The following is a 20507-nucleotide window of genomic DNA, read 5'->3' on the forward strand; positions in this document are numbered from 1 at the left end:
GGCTGCACTGAGAGAGGAAGTGCGACAGACGATCAAAGTGAGAAGCTGAGCCCCTGACACCTCCTGCAAAGTTCCCTGCCCATAAAATATGCCCTCCTGAGGTTCCACTTCAGCCCTTCGTAGCCGCACCACAGCAACCCAGGGCGACCTCGGTCACAGGAAACCCAGCTGTCTCGGAGTTGGTGAGGGCAGTGGCACGGCGGTGACGACGTCTCTGGGGACACCTGCAGAGCAGCCAGGTTCCCGTCCCAACTCTGCTCCCGCGTCCAGCTTCCGAGTGACGCACACCCAGTGGGTGACGGCTCAAGTGCTCGGGTCCTTGGATTAAGAATGTGGCTCCCGGGGGCTGGCACTGTGGCGTAGCAGGCAAAGCCACTGCCTGCAGTGCCGGCATCCCAAATGGGTGCCGGTTTGAGTCCCTGCTGCTCCATTTCTGATCCAGCTCTGCTATGGCCTGGGAGAGCAGTGGAAGATGGCCCAAGTGCTTGGGCCCCTGCACCCACATGGGAGACCAGGAAGCAGCTCCTGGCCTCAGGTGGTGGCCAATTGGGGGTGAACCAGTGGATGGAAGACCTCTCTCTCACTCTCTGCCTCTCCTTCTCTGTGTAACTCTAACCTTCAAATAAATATATCTTTAAAAAAAAAAAAAAAAAAAAAAAGATCACGGCTCCTGGCTTCAGCCTGGCCCAGCCCTGGCTATTGCAAGCATTCAGGGGATGAACCAGCAGATGGACGATCTCTGTGTCTGTCTTTACAATGTAAGTAAATAAAAGTTTTAAAACAGGGAGACCTGCAGGGATGGCCCGACGGTCCCGCAACCCTCTCATGGTAGTGATAGGGGAAAAACCAGCAGAGACAAAGGCAGACAGACACGGTGTGCCTGGGGACAGAGAAGTGGCGAGGAGGCCTCAGGTCACCCAGGGTCACGGCGAGGCGCCGCTCCGGCTGTGAGTGCCACAGCACGCGAGGCTGCAGCGCTGACACCGCGTCCCTCTCCTGGCTTCTCCCAGCTGCACTTTCAGGTCTCTAAGTGGACGTTACTTCTGGCGATTTTCTTTCTTTTCTCCTTACAGCTGGGAGGCAAAGCAGGAAGGCCATGGCTCGCTATTTACAGCAAGAACCGCTGTCTTCCTGCCTGGAACCACACGCTAGGAGTCCACGTGGGCCTCCTCAGTGAAAAGCACGTGCTGGACAGAGGGAGTCCATCAGGCCCCTGTGGAAGAGAACACAAGCACTGCAACGCTGTCCTCACTCCAGGGCTGCCTGCAGGAACAGAGTCGCCATTGCTCCCGGGCCAGACGCGGAGCTGGGCACAGCAGACAGCAGGAGTGACATGGCCTCTCTCCCACTGAACTGAGGAACCCAAAGGAGGGCAGGGTTACCACTGAAGTAAGAGCTGGGCCACCCAGGAGGTGCAACATGGTCCCAGAGCCTTGGGGCGTGGCCAGGCTAAGGCAACTGTCCTGGCGGTACAGGTGCACTTGGAAGCATAGGTGCCGGTGGATCGCAGCTCTTCCACTCTGAAGGTCAGGCCCTGAACCGATCTTTGGAGTCCAAATCCAGGCGTGAGAGCTTCAGCCTAGTGCCTCTCCATCTGCCGCTGGCACACACCCTACAGGAAGTGGCTGGAACCCTCTCAACACCTGCCTCTACCTGTTGGACAGGGTGAAAATGCTTTCTCCACGGGGATTCAAACCAGTTAAAGGCATCAAGCACAGGGTAGGGTGTCTGGCACGCAGTCAGCAGCAGACCCCCTGGGCCCTGGGCACCTGCGGGCAGAGTGAGGCTGAGCAGCTGCCCTCGACACAGAAGGCAGCCACTGACACCGCCCCTTCTGCCTCTGCACTGGGCACTGCCAACCCTCCCCAGGGTGAGGACATGGACGCCCCTTTCCTGTTACTGCCGCCTGGCACCCCGTGCATGAATCCTTCTATAACAAACCACATCTTCCTGGGCTGACAAACTCTCCCACGTACAGTCACGGCAGTGGGAGATGCAGAAGATGGGCAGACGGGCCACAGTCTCGGTTGCCTCAATGACCCTTAACCACAACCCAACAGCAATTGGTTACTCGGGGTCCACCTGATCCAACCGTGCTTGCCGTCACCGTCCTCTGGCTTCCAAGAACAAGCTCTCCCTTGGGTTATTTTCAGCCGTCTACTCCGGGGGAAGAGTGCACCTGCTACAGCATCCGGTGACCCCGAGGAGATGTCAGCCATCCCCTCCTCGCCGGCGTCCCGGCTCCGGGGCAGCCGTCAGCTTTCTAGTTTCTGACGTGTGTTGACATCACTCAACCACAACTGACAGTAGTGAAAGGCCACAGAAAACTGCTTATTGATCAGAGCAAAACTGGTTGACGGCACAGATGAGGTTGTAGCGCGGAGACGCGGGCTGGTGTGGGTGATGACATTTGGCGCCCGGACACGGAGCCTAATGGGATACAACTTCATTACATCATGCCACTTGTGCTTACAGCACCGCCTGCCTCCTGCCCGTTCTGTCTGTGCGGCGACGCGAGCCTGATGCGCCCACCAGCTCTTGCAAACTACCTGGTAACTGATCTGTCCTGACAATGCACCGAGAGAGACGCACGGGTCTCAATCTCACCGAAATCTAATTGCGCTGTCCTTTAAAAAACAAAAAATAGAATTACCATTTAGTGAGCCAGAATTGCTCCGTTTCAAACTTTCAAACCACTGTGCAGAGAAATTTAAATGGGTTTCGATTCTTGTGGCATTGTCAGGAGAATAAACAGAAAACGGATAACTGGAGATATGGATCAAAGTCCCTTGTAAGCAGAATTCCGTTGCCTCTACAAACTCAGACAGCAGATCCAGGCCCTCTGCGTACAAACTGTGCCTTTTGGTTTCAAACGGAACAAGTTCAACCCCTTCCCACTGCCACCGCCGACAGGTGTCATAACGTGACGGGAACAGGGATCACGAAACCAGACAGACCCCTGGTATTCTGGCGCATGCACCTCCAAAACAGAAGGAAAAGGCCACAAGGGACGCACTTTTTTTTTTTTTTTTTGACAGGCAGAGTGGACAGTGAGAGAGAGAGACAGAGAGAAAGGTCTTCCTTTTACTGTTGGTTCACCCTCCAATGGCCACCACGGCTGGCGCACTGCGGCCGGTGCACCGCATTGATCCGAAGCCAGGAGCCAGGTGCTTCTCCTGGTCTCCCATGGGGTGCAGGGCCCAAGGACTTGGGCCATCCTCCACTGCCTTCCTGGGCCACAGCAGAGAGCTGGCCTGGAAGAGGAGCAACCGGGACAGAATCCGGCGCCCCGACCAGGACTAGAACCCGGTGTGCCGGTACCGCTAGGCGGAGGATTAGCCTGTTATGCCACAGCGCCGGCCCTTTTTTTTTTAAATTTTTTTTTGACAGCCAGAGTGGACAGTGAGAGAGAGAGAGAGACAGAGACAAAGGTAGGGACGCAGACTTACCAGCCCCTACCCTCTGAATGGGAGGTGAAGGAACGCACCCCACCCTCCCCGGGGGGGACATCTGACTTTCACCCTGACTGCCTTTAACTCCATCTGTGATTGCTAATCCCCACACACCTGCACAACCAGGCTCCATCTGCATCCTGCCTGGCTTCACAGACTGTGCACCACCCCAGACGTAGAGAAAACGCTGTCAGTACCGGCTGTGGGAAGCCAGCGCCACTCGCCACCCACAGGAGGTGAGCGGCGAGGTCAGCACGGGTTTCTCAACTGTGCTTCTTGCCGAGGCTAAGGTTGAGCTGGCACTGGCCCTCTCTGCCGCAGACACCGGCCGCGGGAGCTGGTGAGAGCCCCTGCGGCAGTGTTCCGTGGGCGGGGAGTGACGCGCAAGAGAGGCGAAGGGGGGAGGATGGCTTTCTCGGCTGTGACTCCACGTTATCCACAGCCCGGGCACCTTTCAGCTGGTACCTGCAGCACCGGTGGCCTGTGTCTGCACCCAGGAGACACCCCCAGTGTGCACAACCGGACCAGGGGTGCGATCATGCTGCTGGGGCTTGAGTCCTGTGTGACCTGTGTGAGCTCACTGTGTGACCCCCAGCAAGCTGTTCAACCTCTCTGCCATCGCAGGAGACATCAACGGCGAGGACTGAGAAGCCAAGGAGACTGTGCATGGGACGTGCTTAGCACAGCACACAGCGTCCCCCACTGTGAACCAATGTTAGCCACCATTCTTCACTTCCTCCTGTCTCTCTGTGCAGACCGTCAGCTCCAAAAAGCAAACACAGAGGGGCAGAAGTGACTCAACAGGCAGTCGGCAACCTCCGTTCACAAAGCCCTTCGTCCCACCATTCTGGTCCTGTCTTCCTGGCACCAGCCACACTTCCTCCCAGTGCAGCTTCTTGGGTCAGGCCTGGGCCTTCCCCTCGGACCCCAGTGCTCCTAGAACACAGAGCCCAAGTCTGCCCTGGGCCCACGCAGGACTGCAAGCAAGGAGTGGTGACAGTGCACACTGCTCCCCGTCCCAAGGCCACGCGGGAAGGCTCACGCGGGTCTGATGGAGGCATCGCTGGGCCTGGCCTCTGTTCTTCACGTGCACCATCAGGCTGGGCTAACATGAAAAGCAGCAGGAAAGCAGAAAGCTGCCACCCACGTTTATTTCAAACATGTCAGGTGTTTCAAGACATCCCATGAGCTTTGCCGCCTCATGCATTACACCACATAAAACACGCCGGCTTCATTGCGCTTGGTATTTTCAGATCACTGGAATCCAGCGGCCCTTTTCCATCGCCCTGGCACAGCTGCAAGCTAAGGACCTCGTACTCTGCCGCACACGCTTTGTGGCCCAGGCCTCCCAGGGAACATGGCACCGTGCCCACCAGGCCTGCCCCGCCGGGCTCACCGCTAGCGAGGAGGCGCGGACAAGCTCTACACACGCTCCTCTAAGGCGCACAGAAACAGACCCCGGGGCAGGGTGGGAGAACCCGAGCACCGGCTGCCAAGCGGAGAGAGGGGCCAGCAGCGGCCATCCCTGGGGTAGCCCGCCAATGCCACTGCCACCTGGGTGCCACGCCACCACCTTCTTCTTCCAGCGGACATCAGGGTGGATGGTCACGGAGACTGTCACAGGAGGGACACAGAAGCAGAGGCCACCGCGCGCAGCGCTGGGCACGGAGAGCTCTCTGCACACACCTGAAGCGCCCGCGCTGCGTCGCTCTGTCTTGATTCAGCTCTGCCTCTGGTGCCGACCGACACTTGACCACACAAAGGGCACCTGGCTGTGGCGGAGTGATTGCTCCTGAGACACCTGACAGGACTGGGCTCCCCCAGGAAGGCAGTCAACAGCCGGGGGAAGTCACTAAAGCCTGAGTTACTGAGTAATGTCCCCGGGCATGGCAACAGGAACTCCAAGTAACCTTGCAGACAGAGCAACCAGGCAAGCAGGACCCTGACGCGGTGCTCTGGGCGCTCGGGCAGCCCCCGCCAGTCAGGCCATCGGGACGAGGCCGAGCCTGAGTTATAAACACGCCTGCGTGCAGGTCAGCAGCTCTGCCTGTATCTCCTGCCCTCCTAATCGAGCGTCTCAGGCGCCCGGATCACCACAGTGAGCACTGGCACAATGCACCCAACCGTCAGAACCAAGCAGGCCACGGGTCCCCAGTGATCTGTGGGAACGCAAGGGGGCGAGCAGGAGTCCGGAGCAGAGGTCAGAGGCCATGGAGCTGTCCTGTGAACAGGGGAACACCAGGCGAGGGCGTGACGACGACAATCCTTCTGTTTTACATTGGGAAATGGGACAGATGGTGACGCCTATGCTGGCACGGACATGGACACAGAAGACACAAGGACACTGTGTGCTCGCCGAGGGGAGAACACGGAAAAGAGACGTGAAATCAGCTTGGGACGTCTTAAATTTGGGTACCCACAGGATGTCCAAAGACACCCAATAAGTGACAGGCAAAGTGACTGGACATGTGTCACTCTAAGGACAAGTGCAGGACCAAGCATCCGGGGGCTGTGCGTTTACCCGCAGAGGCCAGGGGCAGAGAGACCAAGGATGTGTGTGCGGGACACATGGTGGTGGTGGTGGTGGTGGTGGGGTTCCAAGATACTGGAAGATGCATGTGCCAAGTCCACAGGCAATGCCAGGGGAAAAAATCAAAGATGCACAAGCCAGTCAAACCTCGACGTGGAGCCCGGCCGTCGCGGAGCACTGGGGTATAGGACCCGGGCAGTAAGGAGCTGGGATAAGCAACCCGCACTGCACGCCGGCCCCTCCAGACCAGCCTGGATGCCCTGCACTCCTACAGTACTTAGCACCTCTCTGTATTCTGCTCCTCCCCATCGGGTGGTTTTCATTGTTGTTCACCTGCGATGTCTACAAACAGCCTGACAGTACATATCACAATCCCTCACTTCCTCCCTCCTGTTCTCCAGAGTCCAGAGCATCAAGCACTACAAACACCTGCTAAGTGGAGACGGGGGACATTTTAAAATATGTATTTATTTTCCTTTTATATGAAGGGCAGAGAGAGAGAGAGGCAGTCAGGGAAAGGGCACTTCCATCTGCTGCTTCCCTCCCCCAATGCCTGCAACAGCCAGGGCGGGGCCAGGCCAACGCCAGCAGCCTGGCACTCCATTCCCCACGGGTGGCGGGGACCCACAGACTGGAGGGAGGCATGACTCGGGGCGCCTCAGCAGCCAGCTGGGAGCTGAAGCAGAGCTGGACCCGGAACGCAGGTGTTCGGAACGGGATGCAGGCACCCAGCCGCTGCCCCCGTGTCCGCGGCAGGAAACCCGCTCCATTTCAGGAGGCCCGAGACCTCGGCAGGACGCGGTCACTTTTCATCCTCAGTGCCGGCGATATTCTGTCTTTTTCGACACGCAGAAGTGATCTTTCCCTCTCAAAAGGAGAGCACTGCTTACATGGGTAGAGGGATACTAGTCTGGCACCGAGTCCTTGCCAAGACTTCATCTTTCCTGGTACCCAGCCCTGCGCCCCCTCCCCATTTCCCCACAGCCCCCAGAGCTGAAATGCAGACGCACAGACTCCTCCCAATGCTTTAGAGCTCCCAGCTCAGGAACTCTGTCTGCACACACGCCACGGTGACTGCGGGGTGACGGATATGCAGGTGAGCTTGTATCGAATCATCACCTCGTACACTTTGAGTGCAGGGCATTTTTATTTGTCAATCACAGCTCAATAAACCTGTGGAAACAGGGGAGGGGAAGCAAGAAACAAAATCATGTCTCCCCGGGCCCTGGGTTTAGCCCATGCGTCAACCAGCCTGGGTAAGCACAGGGGCTGGAGACGGAGACGATCTGGGAGCCACCCCCCACCCCACACCATCCCCGGCGCCGGCACCTGTCACCACCACGTCTGGACTGGCTGCCCCCCACACGCCTCCCCTGGGAAAACGGGCTGAGAGCGACTCACCACTCACTCCGCAGGAGCACCAGGCCCTCAGTCTTCCCACAGGACAGTGGGGCACGGGCTCCTTCCCTGGGCCACTCTTCACAGAAGCCACGCCAAGTGTCCTGAGAGCCCAGATGACAGCCCCCGGGGTGGCACAGCCGTCCCGAGGCTGCTGAACCTGAACCTGCACCACAGCAGACAGCGCGCCCCGCTGTGCTGCCGGTCCTCACTGCAGAGCCTCGGACAGCACAGAGCAGGCAAGCGCCAGATCACCCCCCACCTCCCAGGTCAAACAGCCGCACTTCTCCCGAACAGACATTCTGACAACTCGGTTTCCCGAGTCTGGGTGATGAGCCAAGGAAAGCTGGGGACAGACTTTCACGGCGGGAAAGTTCTTCGCCAGGGAGAGACAGGACGAGGTCCCAGGGGAGCCCACCCCCTGTCACCTTTGGAAGGCACCGAGCACACACCTGTACACGGAAAAACAAGCTCACACGGGGGGAGGAGGATGAGGCTGGGGAACACGGTGATGATCCAACTTGGAAGTTCCTTTAACGACATCACTGATCTGCACTTAACGCACACAGTGACACCTACTGGCACAGCCACGAGGCAATGAGGCAAGTCCTAAAAACTCCGCTGGGGCACAACCGCTCGCCTGTCTCCTACAACACCGGACGCGGCACTGATCCGGCACCAGGAGGAAGGCCCACATGTCTGCTTTTCAGGGTTACGCTCCCTGTGCTGGGACTGAGACCCGAGACCCACGCAGCCTGGGGGCTTCACTCAGTGCTTGGCCCACCACCTCCTAACGCCGTGAGCTGCTGCGCTGGGTGCTCAGACTTCACCCCCAGACCTCGCTGGGATCTGTGTTTGGTTGAAGGCAGTCATGTCACGTGACTGTTTTGAAAAAGCTGGGGCCAGCGTGGTAGCGCAGTGGGCTATTAAGTAGCTGCTTAAGCTAAGGGGTGCCAGCTGGAGTCCCGATTGCTCCACTTCTGATTCAGCTCCCTGCTAATGCACCTGGGAAAGCTGCAGAAGATGGCCCAAGTGCTTGGGCCCCTGCCATACACATGGGAGACCCCAGTGGAGTTCCAGGCTCCCGGCTTCAGCCTGGCCCAGCCCTGGCTGTTGCAGTCATCAGGGACTGCACCAGCAGACGCTCGCTTTATCTCTTTTTTTCTCTCTCTCTAACTGCCTTTCAAATAAATATATAAATACATCTTTTTAAAAAACAAAATTTTTAAATCATATAATCCAAGAACACAGCAGTTGGGAGCTGGCTGCTTTATATGCAGCTGCGCCCTATGACGGACAAGCTGCGGTCTTCCGTGGAAACGAAGCAAGACTCAGGACGCTGTCTCGACCCCACACTCCCTGCTGCTGATCCGGGCCAGAGGAGAGGAATAAGTTCAAGCAGCTGGAAAACACATGGACACAGGGTGGAGCAGCCGTGGGAAACACGGTGAGCAGCGGGGTCTCACGTCGGCACAGACAGCAGGGTCCGGGGCTGCACAGACCACAGTGCCGGGAGCCTGAGAGCCTCAGTGAAGCCGGACGAGGCAGGACAGGACTGGGTGTGCTACAAGTTCTGCCTGTGGAGCCAGCTGGAAGGAAAATTTCATAACCTCCCAAACAAGAACAACTCAGTGCCACGTCTGCCTGCCTGGGAGGGCTGCGCTGTACGGCTATGGTGTCCTGGGCAGAACCAACAGAACAGAGAGCTGGGGTCGATTAGCAATGTCTGCTGTGGGTGTGGAAGTGGGAAACAATGACACGCGTGCCAGAGACCTGCAACCTCCTGACTCCAAGACGAAAGCCAAACTCACCCCTTCCCGCCCGGGAGCATTCTGTGAATTCAGCCTTTCCCGGCGTTTCAGAGGGAAATCTGGTTTGAACACGGTGCTGTGCTTGCTCAGATACGCACAATGTTCTTTGGCCAGTGGGAGAGCCCTGGTGAGGGAGGCAGGGATGATGGCTGAGGCAGCGTAGGGGCTGCTGGCCCCGTGGAACAGACATGGGGGAGCCACAGATGCCAGGTGGTCCCCGCGGCTGAGGTCCTTAAACCCAGTCTCTCCAGAAGACAGCCCAGCCCCTGTGTGGCTGTGTGGGGTCCCCAGCACCCAAGGCCGCCTGCATCTGTGACCCAGGAAGTGGGACAGGAGACGGGGTGAATGAACAGCAGCGAGGGCTCCCCCGGCAATGCAGGAGCTGTAAACACGGCTCCAAAGTCCATCAGAGGAGACATCACGTCCAAATCAGGCCTTACTCACAGGAAACCAGGAAAACGGGAAAGTTCCCGACAGGTAAGTTGAAGGTGGAGTCTATGCCCGAGGTTTGCTTTCTTCCCTTTACTGCTAGGTGCTAACTTTTCTATTACGAACATGCTAAAACTTTCTTTTAAAGACTTAGTTTGGGGCCAGCGCTGTGGCGCAGTGGATTAAGCCACTACCTGCATTGCCAGCATCCCACAGGGGCGCTGGTTCAAGTCCTGGCTGCTGATCTAGCTCCCTGCTAATGCAGCTGGGAAAGCAACAGAGGCTGCCCAGGTTCCTGGTTCAGCCTGGCTTCAGCCTGGCCCAGCCCTGGCCATTGTGGCCATGTGGGGAGTGAACCAGTGGATGGAAGATCTCTGTCTCTCTGCCTCCCCATCGCTCTAACTTTGCCTTCTAAATAAATAAACCTTTTTTTTTTTTTAAGGATTTAGTTTATTTGAAAGGCAGAGTTAGAATGAGAGACAGAGAGAGATCTTCCATCTGTTGGTTCACTCCCCAGATATCCACAATGCCCAGGGCTGGGCCAGGCCAAAGCTAGGAGACTCCATCCCCATCTCCCACATGGATACAGGGGCTCAAGCACTTCGCTCTTTCACATTACTTTCCCAGGAGCATTAGCAGGGAGCTGGATTGGAAGTGGAGCAGCCAGGACTCCAACGGGTGCTCTGATAAGAGATTTGGCATTGTAAGCGGCGGCTTAACCTGTGTGCTTAACTCCTGTACACTCAATTTCTAAGTTCCCCTGCATAATGGGTACAGGCCAGGTGTCACAACAAACCAGAAGCCAAAAGTTGTGACAAACACAGGGGCCACCACAGTCAGAACCGCGCCTTCATGCAAGGAGACACTCAGTGGTGGCACGAACGTAACGGGGATCCTGATGGACTGTGCCGGGAGCACGTGACCCTCAAAAATGTCTCCAGCACCAGCTGACCTCCCCGCGAGTGAAAACAAGCAGACACCCAAACCAAGGGCGGGCTGGGCAGCCACGTTTTCCTCTGTGTAGGAATGAAAGTTAGATGGGATGTTTTACCGAAAAAGGTAAAAATCCAGAATTAAAATTTTGACCAAATAATACAAAATCCCTGATTATATTTTACCTTTAGCAACTATACAAGGGACTGATATTGTAGTGTAGCAGGTAAAGCCGCCACCTGCAGTGCTGGCATCCCATATGGGCGCCGGTTTGAATCCCGGCTTCTCCACTTCCGATCCAGCTCTCTGCTGTGGCCTGGGAAAGCAGCAGAAGATGGCCTAGGTCCTTAAACCCCTGCCTGCATGGGAGACCTAGAAGAAGCTCCTGGCTCCTGGCTTCAGATCGGCACAGCTCTGGCCATTGCAGCCAACTGGGTAGTGAATCCTCGGATGGAAGATCTCTCTCTCTCTCTCTCTCTCTCTGCCTTTCCTTCTCTGTGTAACTCGACTTTCAAATAAATAAATCTTAAAAAAAAAAAAACTGCACAAAAATGCAGTGACTGAAACATCACACTTGTAGCTAAATACATCTACTGAATGCTGACTCAGTGAAAAGTATTTCCTTTACCCTAAAAATGCTATTTCATTTTTCCTTCGAAGCTAGACGACAGCATGGTACTCACACTCCACATATTCGTCTCATCCCACTTGTGCGAGATGGTGCAGCCGATACTCGGAACTGAGAGCGTTCGGATTCCAGTAAAGCGCCCAGCACTGGGCTACAGTGGCTTCCCAGTCCTGCTCGCTGCCAATCACGGCCTCCTACAAGCCGGCCGCACTTCCGGGACAGAAAATGCACCTCACTGCTCATCCTGACAACACGCAGAGCTAGGAGGAGGCAGCTGTTCATTAAAAACCACCAGCTACAGGAGCATTACTAGCAAGAAAAAAGTACTGAAAACCACCCAAAAGCCCCTGAAGGCGACAGGACATTTTCAGCCCCAGGACACTCCTACCGGGACACCGCTCAAGTGTGTGCGCCCATCCCCGGGCGGGAACATCACCACGCACAGGTGACTGCCTGCCACCAACCCCTGTATCATAAATACCTGCACGTATACACACAGCAAGTGCATTTCTTAGTTCCACGGAAAAGTTCCAGAAGCAAAGAGAAACCACAGCACAGCTGCCACTCAGCCCTGGGTCTCTACACACCACGAACTGACTACAAGGAGGCAGCCAGCCTTGGAAAAACCCAGTTAAGGGCAAGGGGAACGCGCACATCTGGTCAGACAGAAAGCAAGCAGGGTCCGTCAAAAGGACAGGGAAAGGTAGAGGAGGAAGAATAACAGCAGCAGAAAACTCTTATAAAAAAAAAAAGCCATGAATCTCTTGAAGTTCACGCAGATGACTCAACAGAAGAAACCCACCATTTGCAACCATCGTAGTAACGGTGAGTTCAGGAAAAGACCACCACTCCAGGCAACCCCTGGCCAAGAGGCTGTGGTGTGGAAATTCAGGGCTGATTGATTCTTCCAAGAAGTGCAAACACAGTCGGTGTGCAAAGACTGAGAGCGGAAGAGAGCGAGGCAAACACAGCAGCCGGCGAGCTGCTCAGTGCTCCCGCACTTGGCTTTCCAGACTCCTTCTCGGTCACTGGCAGGGGGCAAAGGGCACACCCACACCCCACCGCTCCCTCCTCCTGTCCCGCTGGCTTGAGGGTGCTCCCTGCATTACAGGCTCTGCCCCCGGCCCAGCCAGGCTGGCACTCACATCTCACACTCATGACGGCACCTCCAGTCCACGCACACGCCGACACGCTTCCTCACAGACAGCCCCACCCTGCCACTGAGAGTGCAGAACGAGGCTCTGAGGATCAGTCCACCCGCAGACACCCAGACCAGGGCCGACACAATCCCTAACATCCACTGATCGAGGGGCTTTCTCCTGGAAGAGCAACAGGCGTGGGACATAAGGCAATAACAAAAAATCCACGTGTTTTAAAAAAAACCCCTTGGGGTCAGCATCGCAACTTACTGGGTGAACCAATGTTGGAGCACTGATTCGAGTCCTGGCTGCTCCCCTTCCGATCCAGCTTCCAACTAATGCTTTGGGGAAAGCAGCAGACGATGGCCCACGTGCAGCCATTTGGGGAGTGAACCAGTGGATGGAAGGCCTCTCCTTCAATCTTTCAAATAAACAAATAAATACTTTTATAGAAACTATATTGTAGGGGCCAGCGCTGTGGCATAGCAGGCTAAGCCTCTGATACAGTGCCGGCATCCCACATGGGCAGCAGTTCAGGTCCTGGCTGCTCCCCTTCCGGTCCAGCTCTCTGCTCGTGGCCTGGGAAAGCAGCAGAAGATGGCCCAGGTGCTTGGCTCCTGCACCCGCATGGGAGACCCGGAATAAACTCCAGGCTCCTGGGTTCGGATTGGCCCAGTTCCAACCCTTGCAGCCATCTGGGGAGTGAATCAGTGGGTGGAAGACTTCTCTCTCTCTGCCTGTGTGTAACTTCTTACAAATAAATAAATAAATCTCTAATAAATAAATACATAAAAGAAAGTTGCCATTTTGACATCAGGGTGAGACAGTCAGGCAAGAACCACCAGGAATGCTGAGGAATGGAGTAGTTACAGGATCTCAAGGTCTGCCCAGTGCTACTTACTAACTTCAACAAGAAAAGCAGTAAGGGCACCGCAGAGAAAACCAGAGAACCCGACCAAGTGGTCAAAGCACTCAGAGACAAGCAGGTAACACAGGAGCCTGAAGTCACAGCCCAGAGGACGCAGCACCACTCACGGCTTCTCCTGTCCCAAACCTGCCCATCAGCCGACGCCAAACAGGAGACAGTCTATGAAGCACCGCCCTGTCCTTCACAAAAATCAGTTCCATGGAAGACGCTGCCAGGCCAGGAGACAGCTCCGGACTAAAGGACGCACACAAAGACCTGACAACTAAATATACTGTGTGTCTGCGTCCTGGGCTAGGAAAAGTAAATTTACAACGGACATCACTGGGACAACTGATGAGCCTGGAATATGGAATACAAAGCAGCGTGAATGCTACATTTCTACCCTTGACACTGTTACTGTGGTTATGCTAAGAGAACAACCTTGTCCTTACGAATGACGAAATAATGATATATATTTATCAGGGGAAGAGGCTTAAGTGGCAAGATGTGAAAAATTGATGAACCTGGGTATACGGAGACAATAATTCTTTCTGTTACTCCTGCAACTTTTTGGTACACTTAAAATTATTTCAAAATAAAGTAAAAATAATGTCCTTGTCCCCCATAACATCCACAGCCTGCTGAACCCCAAGACCAGAGGCAGGCAGAGGGGCGGGAGTCCACTTCCTGTGGTGTAACTGGGATCAGAAGCACATTTTGAGGGGATGGGGTTGGAGCAGCCAGGACTGCTCACTGCTTGAAGCTGGGGGCTGGCCTGGCACCCTGGAGCTGTGGCCTAAAGGAAGCTGTGCATCTGAGGGGCAGTGTGTGGCTGAGACCAGGTGTGGGGTCCCATCTGGCTGACTTGTTCTGCTTCTGCTGTATTTCCAACATGATCAGAACACTTATAGAGGGCCGGCACTGTGGCATAGCAGGTAAAGCTGCCGTCTGCAGTGCCGGCATCCCATATGGGCTCCAGTTTGAGTTCTGACTGCTCCACTTCCAATCCAGCTCTCTGCTATGGCCTGGGAAAGCAGTGGAAGATGGCCCAAGTCCTTGGGTCCCTGCACCGCATGGGAGCCCTACAAGAAGCTCCTGGCTCCTGGCTTTGGATCGGAGCAGCTCCGGCCATTTTGGCCATCTGGGGAGTGAACCAGCGGGTTGAAGACCTTTCTCTCTCTGTCTCTATAACTCTTTCAAATAAATAAAATAAGATCTCTTAAAAAAAAAAAAACAAAAAAACAAAAAAAACCAAAAAAAAAACCCACTTACTGAGCTCTCACTATGAGCCACACACTGAATCATCAAAACCAAAGCTCAAGTTAGCTACCAGCCTGAGCTCTGACTGCTAAACAGGAAACGAGGCCGAGGAATAGAAACAAATTCTCAGGTGAGCGATCGGGAGCGCAGCGATGGGACTGAGGCCTCCGCTCTTTCCTGTCCTGCGAGTCCCTCCAAGGGACAGGGCCCCGCTGTGAACGAGACACCAGGAAGACCACACAGGACAGGGAGTCCAGTAGAGCACGAGGCAAAGCTAACCCCACGGGCGGGGTGAGCCTGCAGACCACGGCTCCAAGCCACGAGAGCCGTCACCAAACCACAGTCAGAAAAAACACACGTAACAGAACTCGCTGAAAATGTTTTCAGAACATTTAATCCGCTGGAAGGGAGCGAGGAAATTAAAAAGCAAAAAGCTAAGGCAAGTGGAGCGAAACATGCACAGATAGACATGAACAGGAACTGAGTGTGAACCCTGAGTGGATGCAGGACAGCCAGTGAAACCCAGCACTCCGCGGTTCCCGCAAACCCCAGGCCAGACAGAGCTGAAGACAGAACTGGCCAAGTGGAAGAGCAATCTTGTGAAATTACCAGGTCACGGGGAGAGCGCGAGGGCATTCACAGATAGAGTCACTACAGGGCACACAGGCCAGGCCAGGAGGCCTCCACACACATCTACAAGCTCCTGGGATCTGGAACCTGACACTGTTCAACAGAGCAGGCACTGGCAGACCGGACAAGTGCACAGAGGGAGCAGCGTGAGTGAGAGCAAGTTCCCTCCTGCGCATCCTGTGCTGGAGACATCTTAGGGGCTGTCCCAGAGAGCAGCACATTCCTGACCGCTAAGTGGCATCGGGTGCACGGCAGACGTCCCAGCTACAACAGGTGCCACGATGATCAAGACGATACGACGAATGACATCCCAGGATCGTGAGTGGAACCAGCCTGTCAACCCAGAGAACGGACAAAATGAAGCCCACCTGGACAGACGGACGGCTCATTTATTTATTCTTTCCTTTTATTAATTTATCTAACGTATCACTTAGAGATCCTTGCTTAAAATTAAATGCAAATAAAACATGAGCCCAGGAGCTGGCCGTCCAGGCCAGCAATGAAGACGCCAGTTAAGACACCGGGTGCCGTGCCGGAGGGCCTGGGTTCCATGCCCCCAGGTCTGACTCTCGACTCCAACTTCCTGCTAACACAGACCCTGGGAAGCAGCAGCGGCGGCTCATGCCCCTGGGTTCCCACCACCCTCAATGGGAGACCTGGACAGAGCTTCCAGCTCCTGGCTCTGGCCCATCTCTGGGTGCTGTGGGCATTCGGGAAGTGAACCAGCAGACTGGAGCTCTCTGCTTCTCTCTCTTCTCACAAAAATAGGAAAGAAGACAGGGAGGGAACAAGGAAAAGAAGAAAGAAGTGGTCGTTATTTTTTTAAAGAATGTCAGCTTGGAGGTCAGTGCAGTGGCATGGCAGGGTTAAGCTGCCGTCTGCATTGTCAATATCCTGTATGGTCAACAGTTCATGTCCCTGCTGCTCCACTTCCCATCCGGCTCCCTGCTAATGTGCCAGGGGAAAGCAGCAGCAGACGGCCTAAGTACTTGTGCCCATGCCACCCATGCAGAAGACCCAAAAGAAGCTTGCGGATTCTGGCTTCAGTCTGGCCCAGCCCCAGACAATGCAGCCATCTGGGGTGGGGACGATGCCCAAGTGGGGAGGAGCTATGGGGGATTCTAAATCCCCACGCAGAAGACCCTGGAGCGGGAGGGGCCGAGGGCACCAGATGGTGCCTCCCTGGCCACTGTGGACCAGGCTCTGAGTCACAGGTGCAGGACCCCGAGAGTGAGCTGCAGGAGCAAAGGCAGGGAGAGGGGCAGGAGGAAGCAACATCCCTCAATGGCGGACCCCAACACGGGCGCCGTGGGACCTGTTTACCTCTTCTGTTTCAGATGTGCCTTTTCCCAGCACAGCACGGAAGGGCCAGGGGGTCTACAGGAGAGCACGCCGCCCCGGGACGACCGCGAGGAGTGGCAGCGCTGGTACAGACACGGCTCCCCCTCACACTGGATGCCTTTTCCGGAGAGGCTGCTCCAGCAGCTCTTCCCTTGGAGCTACCACCCATCCTCTGCCAGGACAGAGACCTGCCCACATGGAAGCCCCCAGCCTGGGCAACCTCGCCATCCGGCCTCCCCTCAACACCGCTGTCCCACCGGCACACCCACACCTCTGCTCCCACCCGCCGGACACACGCACGGCGTGCGCTCCGCGGCTTGTTCTGCTGTGAAAGACGACAGAGAGGGTGCCGTGGGGCTGTATCTGGCTGACGACAGGCTTTGCTACAACAACCCCACGTCTGTCCTGTGTCTGTCAGATACAGAAATCAGCACACATCCCTAACACAGTTCGTGGAGCACAGGGCAGCAGCTCTGAGCACACCAAGCCTGGCATAGGAGAAGGGCAGCTCGGATTCAGCACGCAGCCCATGCCAGGGGGCACGGAGTCCAAGCTGCAACAGGCAACAGGTGCATTTCACACAGCGCTCCAGGTGGCCAGCAGTGCCCCCGGCTCAGCGGTACGGCTCAGCGGTACGCTCTACACCACGGCAGGAGGCTGCCAAGGGACACAGGCTAAGACAAGGGCTTGAGTGGCATCTCTACTCTGCAGTTAGCCACGGTCAGCCAACACTGCTCTACAGAAACTCACGATCCCTGTGTCAAGGAAACCATCTGAAGAATTATTTCACCATCACACCCAGCTTAATGTCCCTGAGGCAAAGTCTGTGGAGCTACCGGTATACAGATCCTCCACTGACCTCCACTTGGTCCATGTCAGGCACTTGATACAGACAGAGCTACAGAGATATTTAAAAATCTGTAACTCCATCAACAAAGACTGAATTCTATGGCATTTCAAAAAAGCCAAATGACGCAGTTATCACAATCCCCACGCTGCCTAAGAGGAATCTGAAGCCCGGCACAACGGACCAAATGGCCAAGATCCATGCTTTCTCCAACGCCAGCCTGCATGTGGGCGCCCTCACCCCACCCCCGCCCGGGGATCTGGGCAAACGCAGGCCCCCAGTCTGCAGGGGCAGAGCCACGCCCGAGAGTCTGCAGGTGCAGAGAGCGACCCCAGAGAGTCGGCATTTCTGACACACATCCAGCACGGCTGCTACTGCAGGGGCCAGATGCCGAGTCGCAAAGGACTCACAGCGAGCACTCCGTTACGTGGTTCCACGCCCACCAAGGTGGCTTCTCAGAGCCCACTCTGCTGCCACTAACACATCTCCAAAGAGGCTACTCCTTTAAAGATGGAAAACAAACAACATGGTTCATACAAATTAAACTGTACCCTGTATTGTATTTTTTTTTTCCCTTTAAAAGGCGTAGCCGTCGTTGGCCAGGAGAGTCCCACCCGTGCCCCGCGCTCCTGTGAGGGAACCGTCAGAATCTATTAAAGTTACTGCAGCTCGCTGATAGCAGCCGGGACGTGACAAATCGCAGGCCAAGAGTCAGATACCGCAAAACGTGTTCCGGGGCTTCGGGGCCAGGCCCATTTGCAACCAAATGATACTGTGTGAGGCTGGCATGCCTGGTGCATGACAAACTGATGCAATTTCGGTGCTGTCCACGGCGTGGGGAGATCTCCCTGATGCTGCCGGTAGCCAGTGTGCCGAGCTGTGCAGAGTTCCCAGATCTGGATCACTCGGGGCTGCAGAGGGTGCACCTGACAGGCCACAAATAATGACACTCCACTCCTTCCAATGTACTCTATTATTCTGCTCCCCTTATCGCTAGGATCTCAGCTTCCGTGAACAAGCGGGGTTGGCTTCTATTATGACCACAACACAACAAAACATTGTTCTTCTCTGGTATGATGAGTACAATGAGGCTTTGCAGACTAAACACTTGTATCAGGTTCACTCTCCGCTTTTACAGGCAAAAACCAACCTGGGGCCCCGTGTGGAGGGCTGAGCTGGACGCTGCAAGGCGGGCAGGTCCGTGTACCCACACCTGCGGATGGGTCCCAGGATCTGGTTATTACAAAGGCTTATCTGAAAGGAACAGGGCACACGGGCAGCAGCTCTCACACGGTTCCCCTGCCACCCCACCCCCGGCTCCATTCGAACAGCTTCTTCATTCAGAGATTTTTAATGAAAAAGTTTTCCAACAGGCGATGCAGGCAAACAAGGCTGTTCTATGTCAGCGGCACACTTCTCAGAAACATGGGCATCTCGGCTCCAAGTCCGCTCTTCTATTACATTACAGAGAGCTCACCTCCCACCGAACGGCGGCTTCTAACTAACATTCTGAGCAGTGCCCCACATGTTATACTTAATAAATGCCAAACTTTCCAGATGCTCTCTAGTTTTCCAAAGAAAACACAAGACTGAAGCAGACATTTTTAGTTTCAACTCTGACTTTAACGTTTCATAAAGTACTAGTGCCCTCCCCAAGTTTTTTTTTTTAATCTACAATGATGATTAACATTGATTCAAATAAAGTAGTCTAAATACTTTATTTTAAAATTTAATTTACTTGTTAATTTACTTGTGGGTCAGTACTATTCTAAGCTCTCTACATTTCATTTATTTATTTATTTTTTTGACAGGCAGAGTTAGACAGTGAGAGAAAGAGACAGAGAGAAAGGTCTTCCTTTTTCTGTTGGTTCACCCTCTAAATGGCCGCTACAGCTAGCACGTTGCAGCCAGCGTGCTGCACCGGTCTGAAGCCAGGAGCCAGGTGCTTCCTCCTGGTCTCCCATGTGGGTGCAGGGCCCAAGGACCTGGGCCATCCTCCATTGCCTTCCCGGGCCACAGCAGAGAGCTGGACTGAAAGAGGGGCAACCCGGACAGATCCGGCGCCCCAACTGGGACTAGAACCCGGGGTGCTGGTGCTGCAGGTGGAGGATTAGCCTAGTGAGCCACGGCACCGGCCCTACATTTCACTTCTGTAACAATCCTATAAGACAGAATTTCACTTAATGAAAATGTGCCACTACTATTCCTATTTTTAAAATATTTTTATACTGTATATATTTATTTATTTGAAAGGAGAATGACAGAGAGAAAGACAGAAAGAGAGACACCTTCCATCTTCTAGTTCACTCCCCACACGGCAGCAAGAGCCGGAGCTGGGTGAGCCCAAAGCCACAAGCTCAATCGGATGCTCCCACGTGGGTGGCAGAACTCAAGGACCTGAGCGCTCACCCGCTGCTTCCCAGGCACATCAGCAAGTCTCTGGACAGAACGCAAGTCACCAGGACTGTAACCAGGCACTCCAATATGAGATGCAGGCAGCCCGAGTGATGACCTAACTCACTGTTCCACAGTGCTGACTCCTATTCCTGCTTTTTCTTTTTCTTTCAGATTTATTTACTTTTTTTAAAGGCACAGCAGCAGCAGAGAGATCTTCCACTTGCCAGTTCACCCTCCAAATGGCCACAACAAAGCCAGGAGCCAGGAACTCCATCAGGTTCTCCGAAATGGGTGGCGGGGGCCCGAGTCCTTGGACCATGTTGATTGCTTTCCCAGGCCCACTAGCAGGGAGCTGAACAGGAGGCAAAGCAGCTGGGATTCAACCAGTGCTCTACCCCAAGATGCCAGCGATGTAAGCAGCGCTTTAACGCCCCGCACAACACTGGCCCATTCCTGCTGTGGAGGTAAGGGAACTGAGGCACAGAGAGAGGTCGCTCACCCATGTCTCACGGCTTGTAACTGACAGGAGTGGGAAGTGAGCCCCTGCAGTGGCACTGGAGCCCCCTCCAAGCCTGCTTCCTAATTCCACACATCCACCTGCGGACAGGGTGAGTGCAAGCAAACAGACCCTCCCTGAGAAAATGATTGCGAGTGGATGGTGCAGATATACAAAAGTCGCTCGGATTCCAGCAGGAGCCACGAAGTCTTAGAGGGGAGACGAGCTCTGGCCTCCCCAGGGCTGCTGGAAGCCAGGCCCATCCTGTTCTCTCTATGCTCCCCACCCAGCACAGCAGCACCCGCCCCC

General features: G+C 55.1%; 1 protein-coding gene across 2 annotated transcripts in view; it reads right to left on the minus strand.

Moving 5' to 3' along the window:
* Positions 1-20507, minus strand: part of SNX24 (sorting nexin 24) — a 143773-nt gene that overhangs the window by 92320 nt on the left and 30946 nt on the right. The window contains exon 1 of one of the 2 annotated variants that reach the window (XM_062189262.1): positions 15097-15138. The exons of the other annotated variant lie outside the window; for it this stretch is intronic. Within the exon in view, the coding sequence (XP_062045246.1) occupies positions 15097-15123 (27 nt within the window). The 5' untranslated portion in view covers positions 15124-15138. Of the gene's footprint in view, positions 1-15096; positions 15139-20507 lie in introns of those variants that run through there. 2 annotated transcript variants of the gene reach the window in all.

The sequence above is a fragment of the Lepus europaeus genome, chromosome 4 (genome assembly GCF_033115175.1).
Source record: "Lepus europaeus isolate LE1 chromosome 4, mLepTim1.pri, whole genome shotgun sequence".
NCBI lineage: Eukaryota > Metazoa > Chordata > Mammalia > Lagomorpha > Leporidae > Lepus > Lepus europaeus.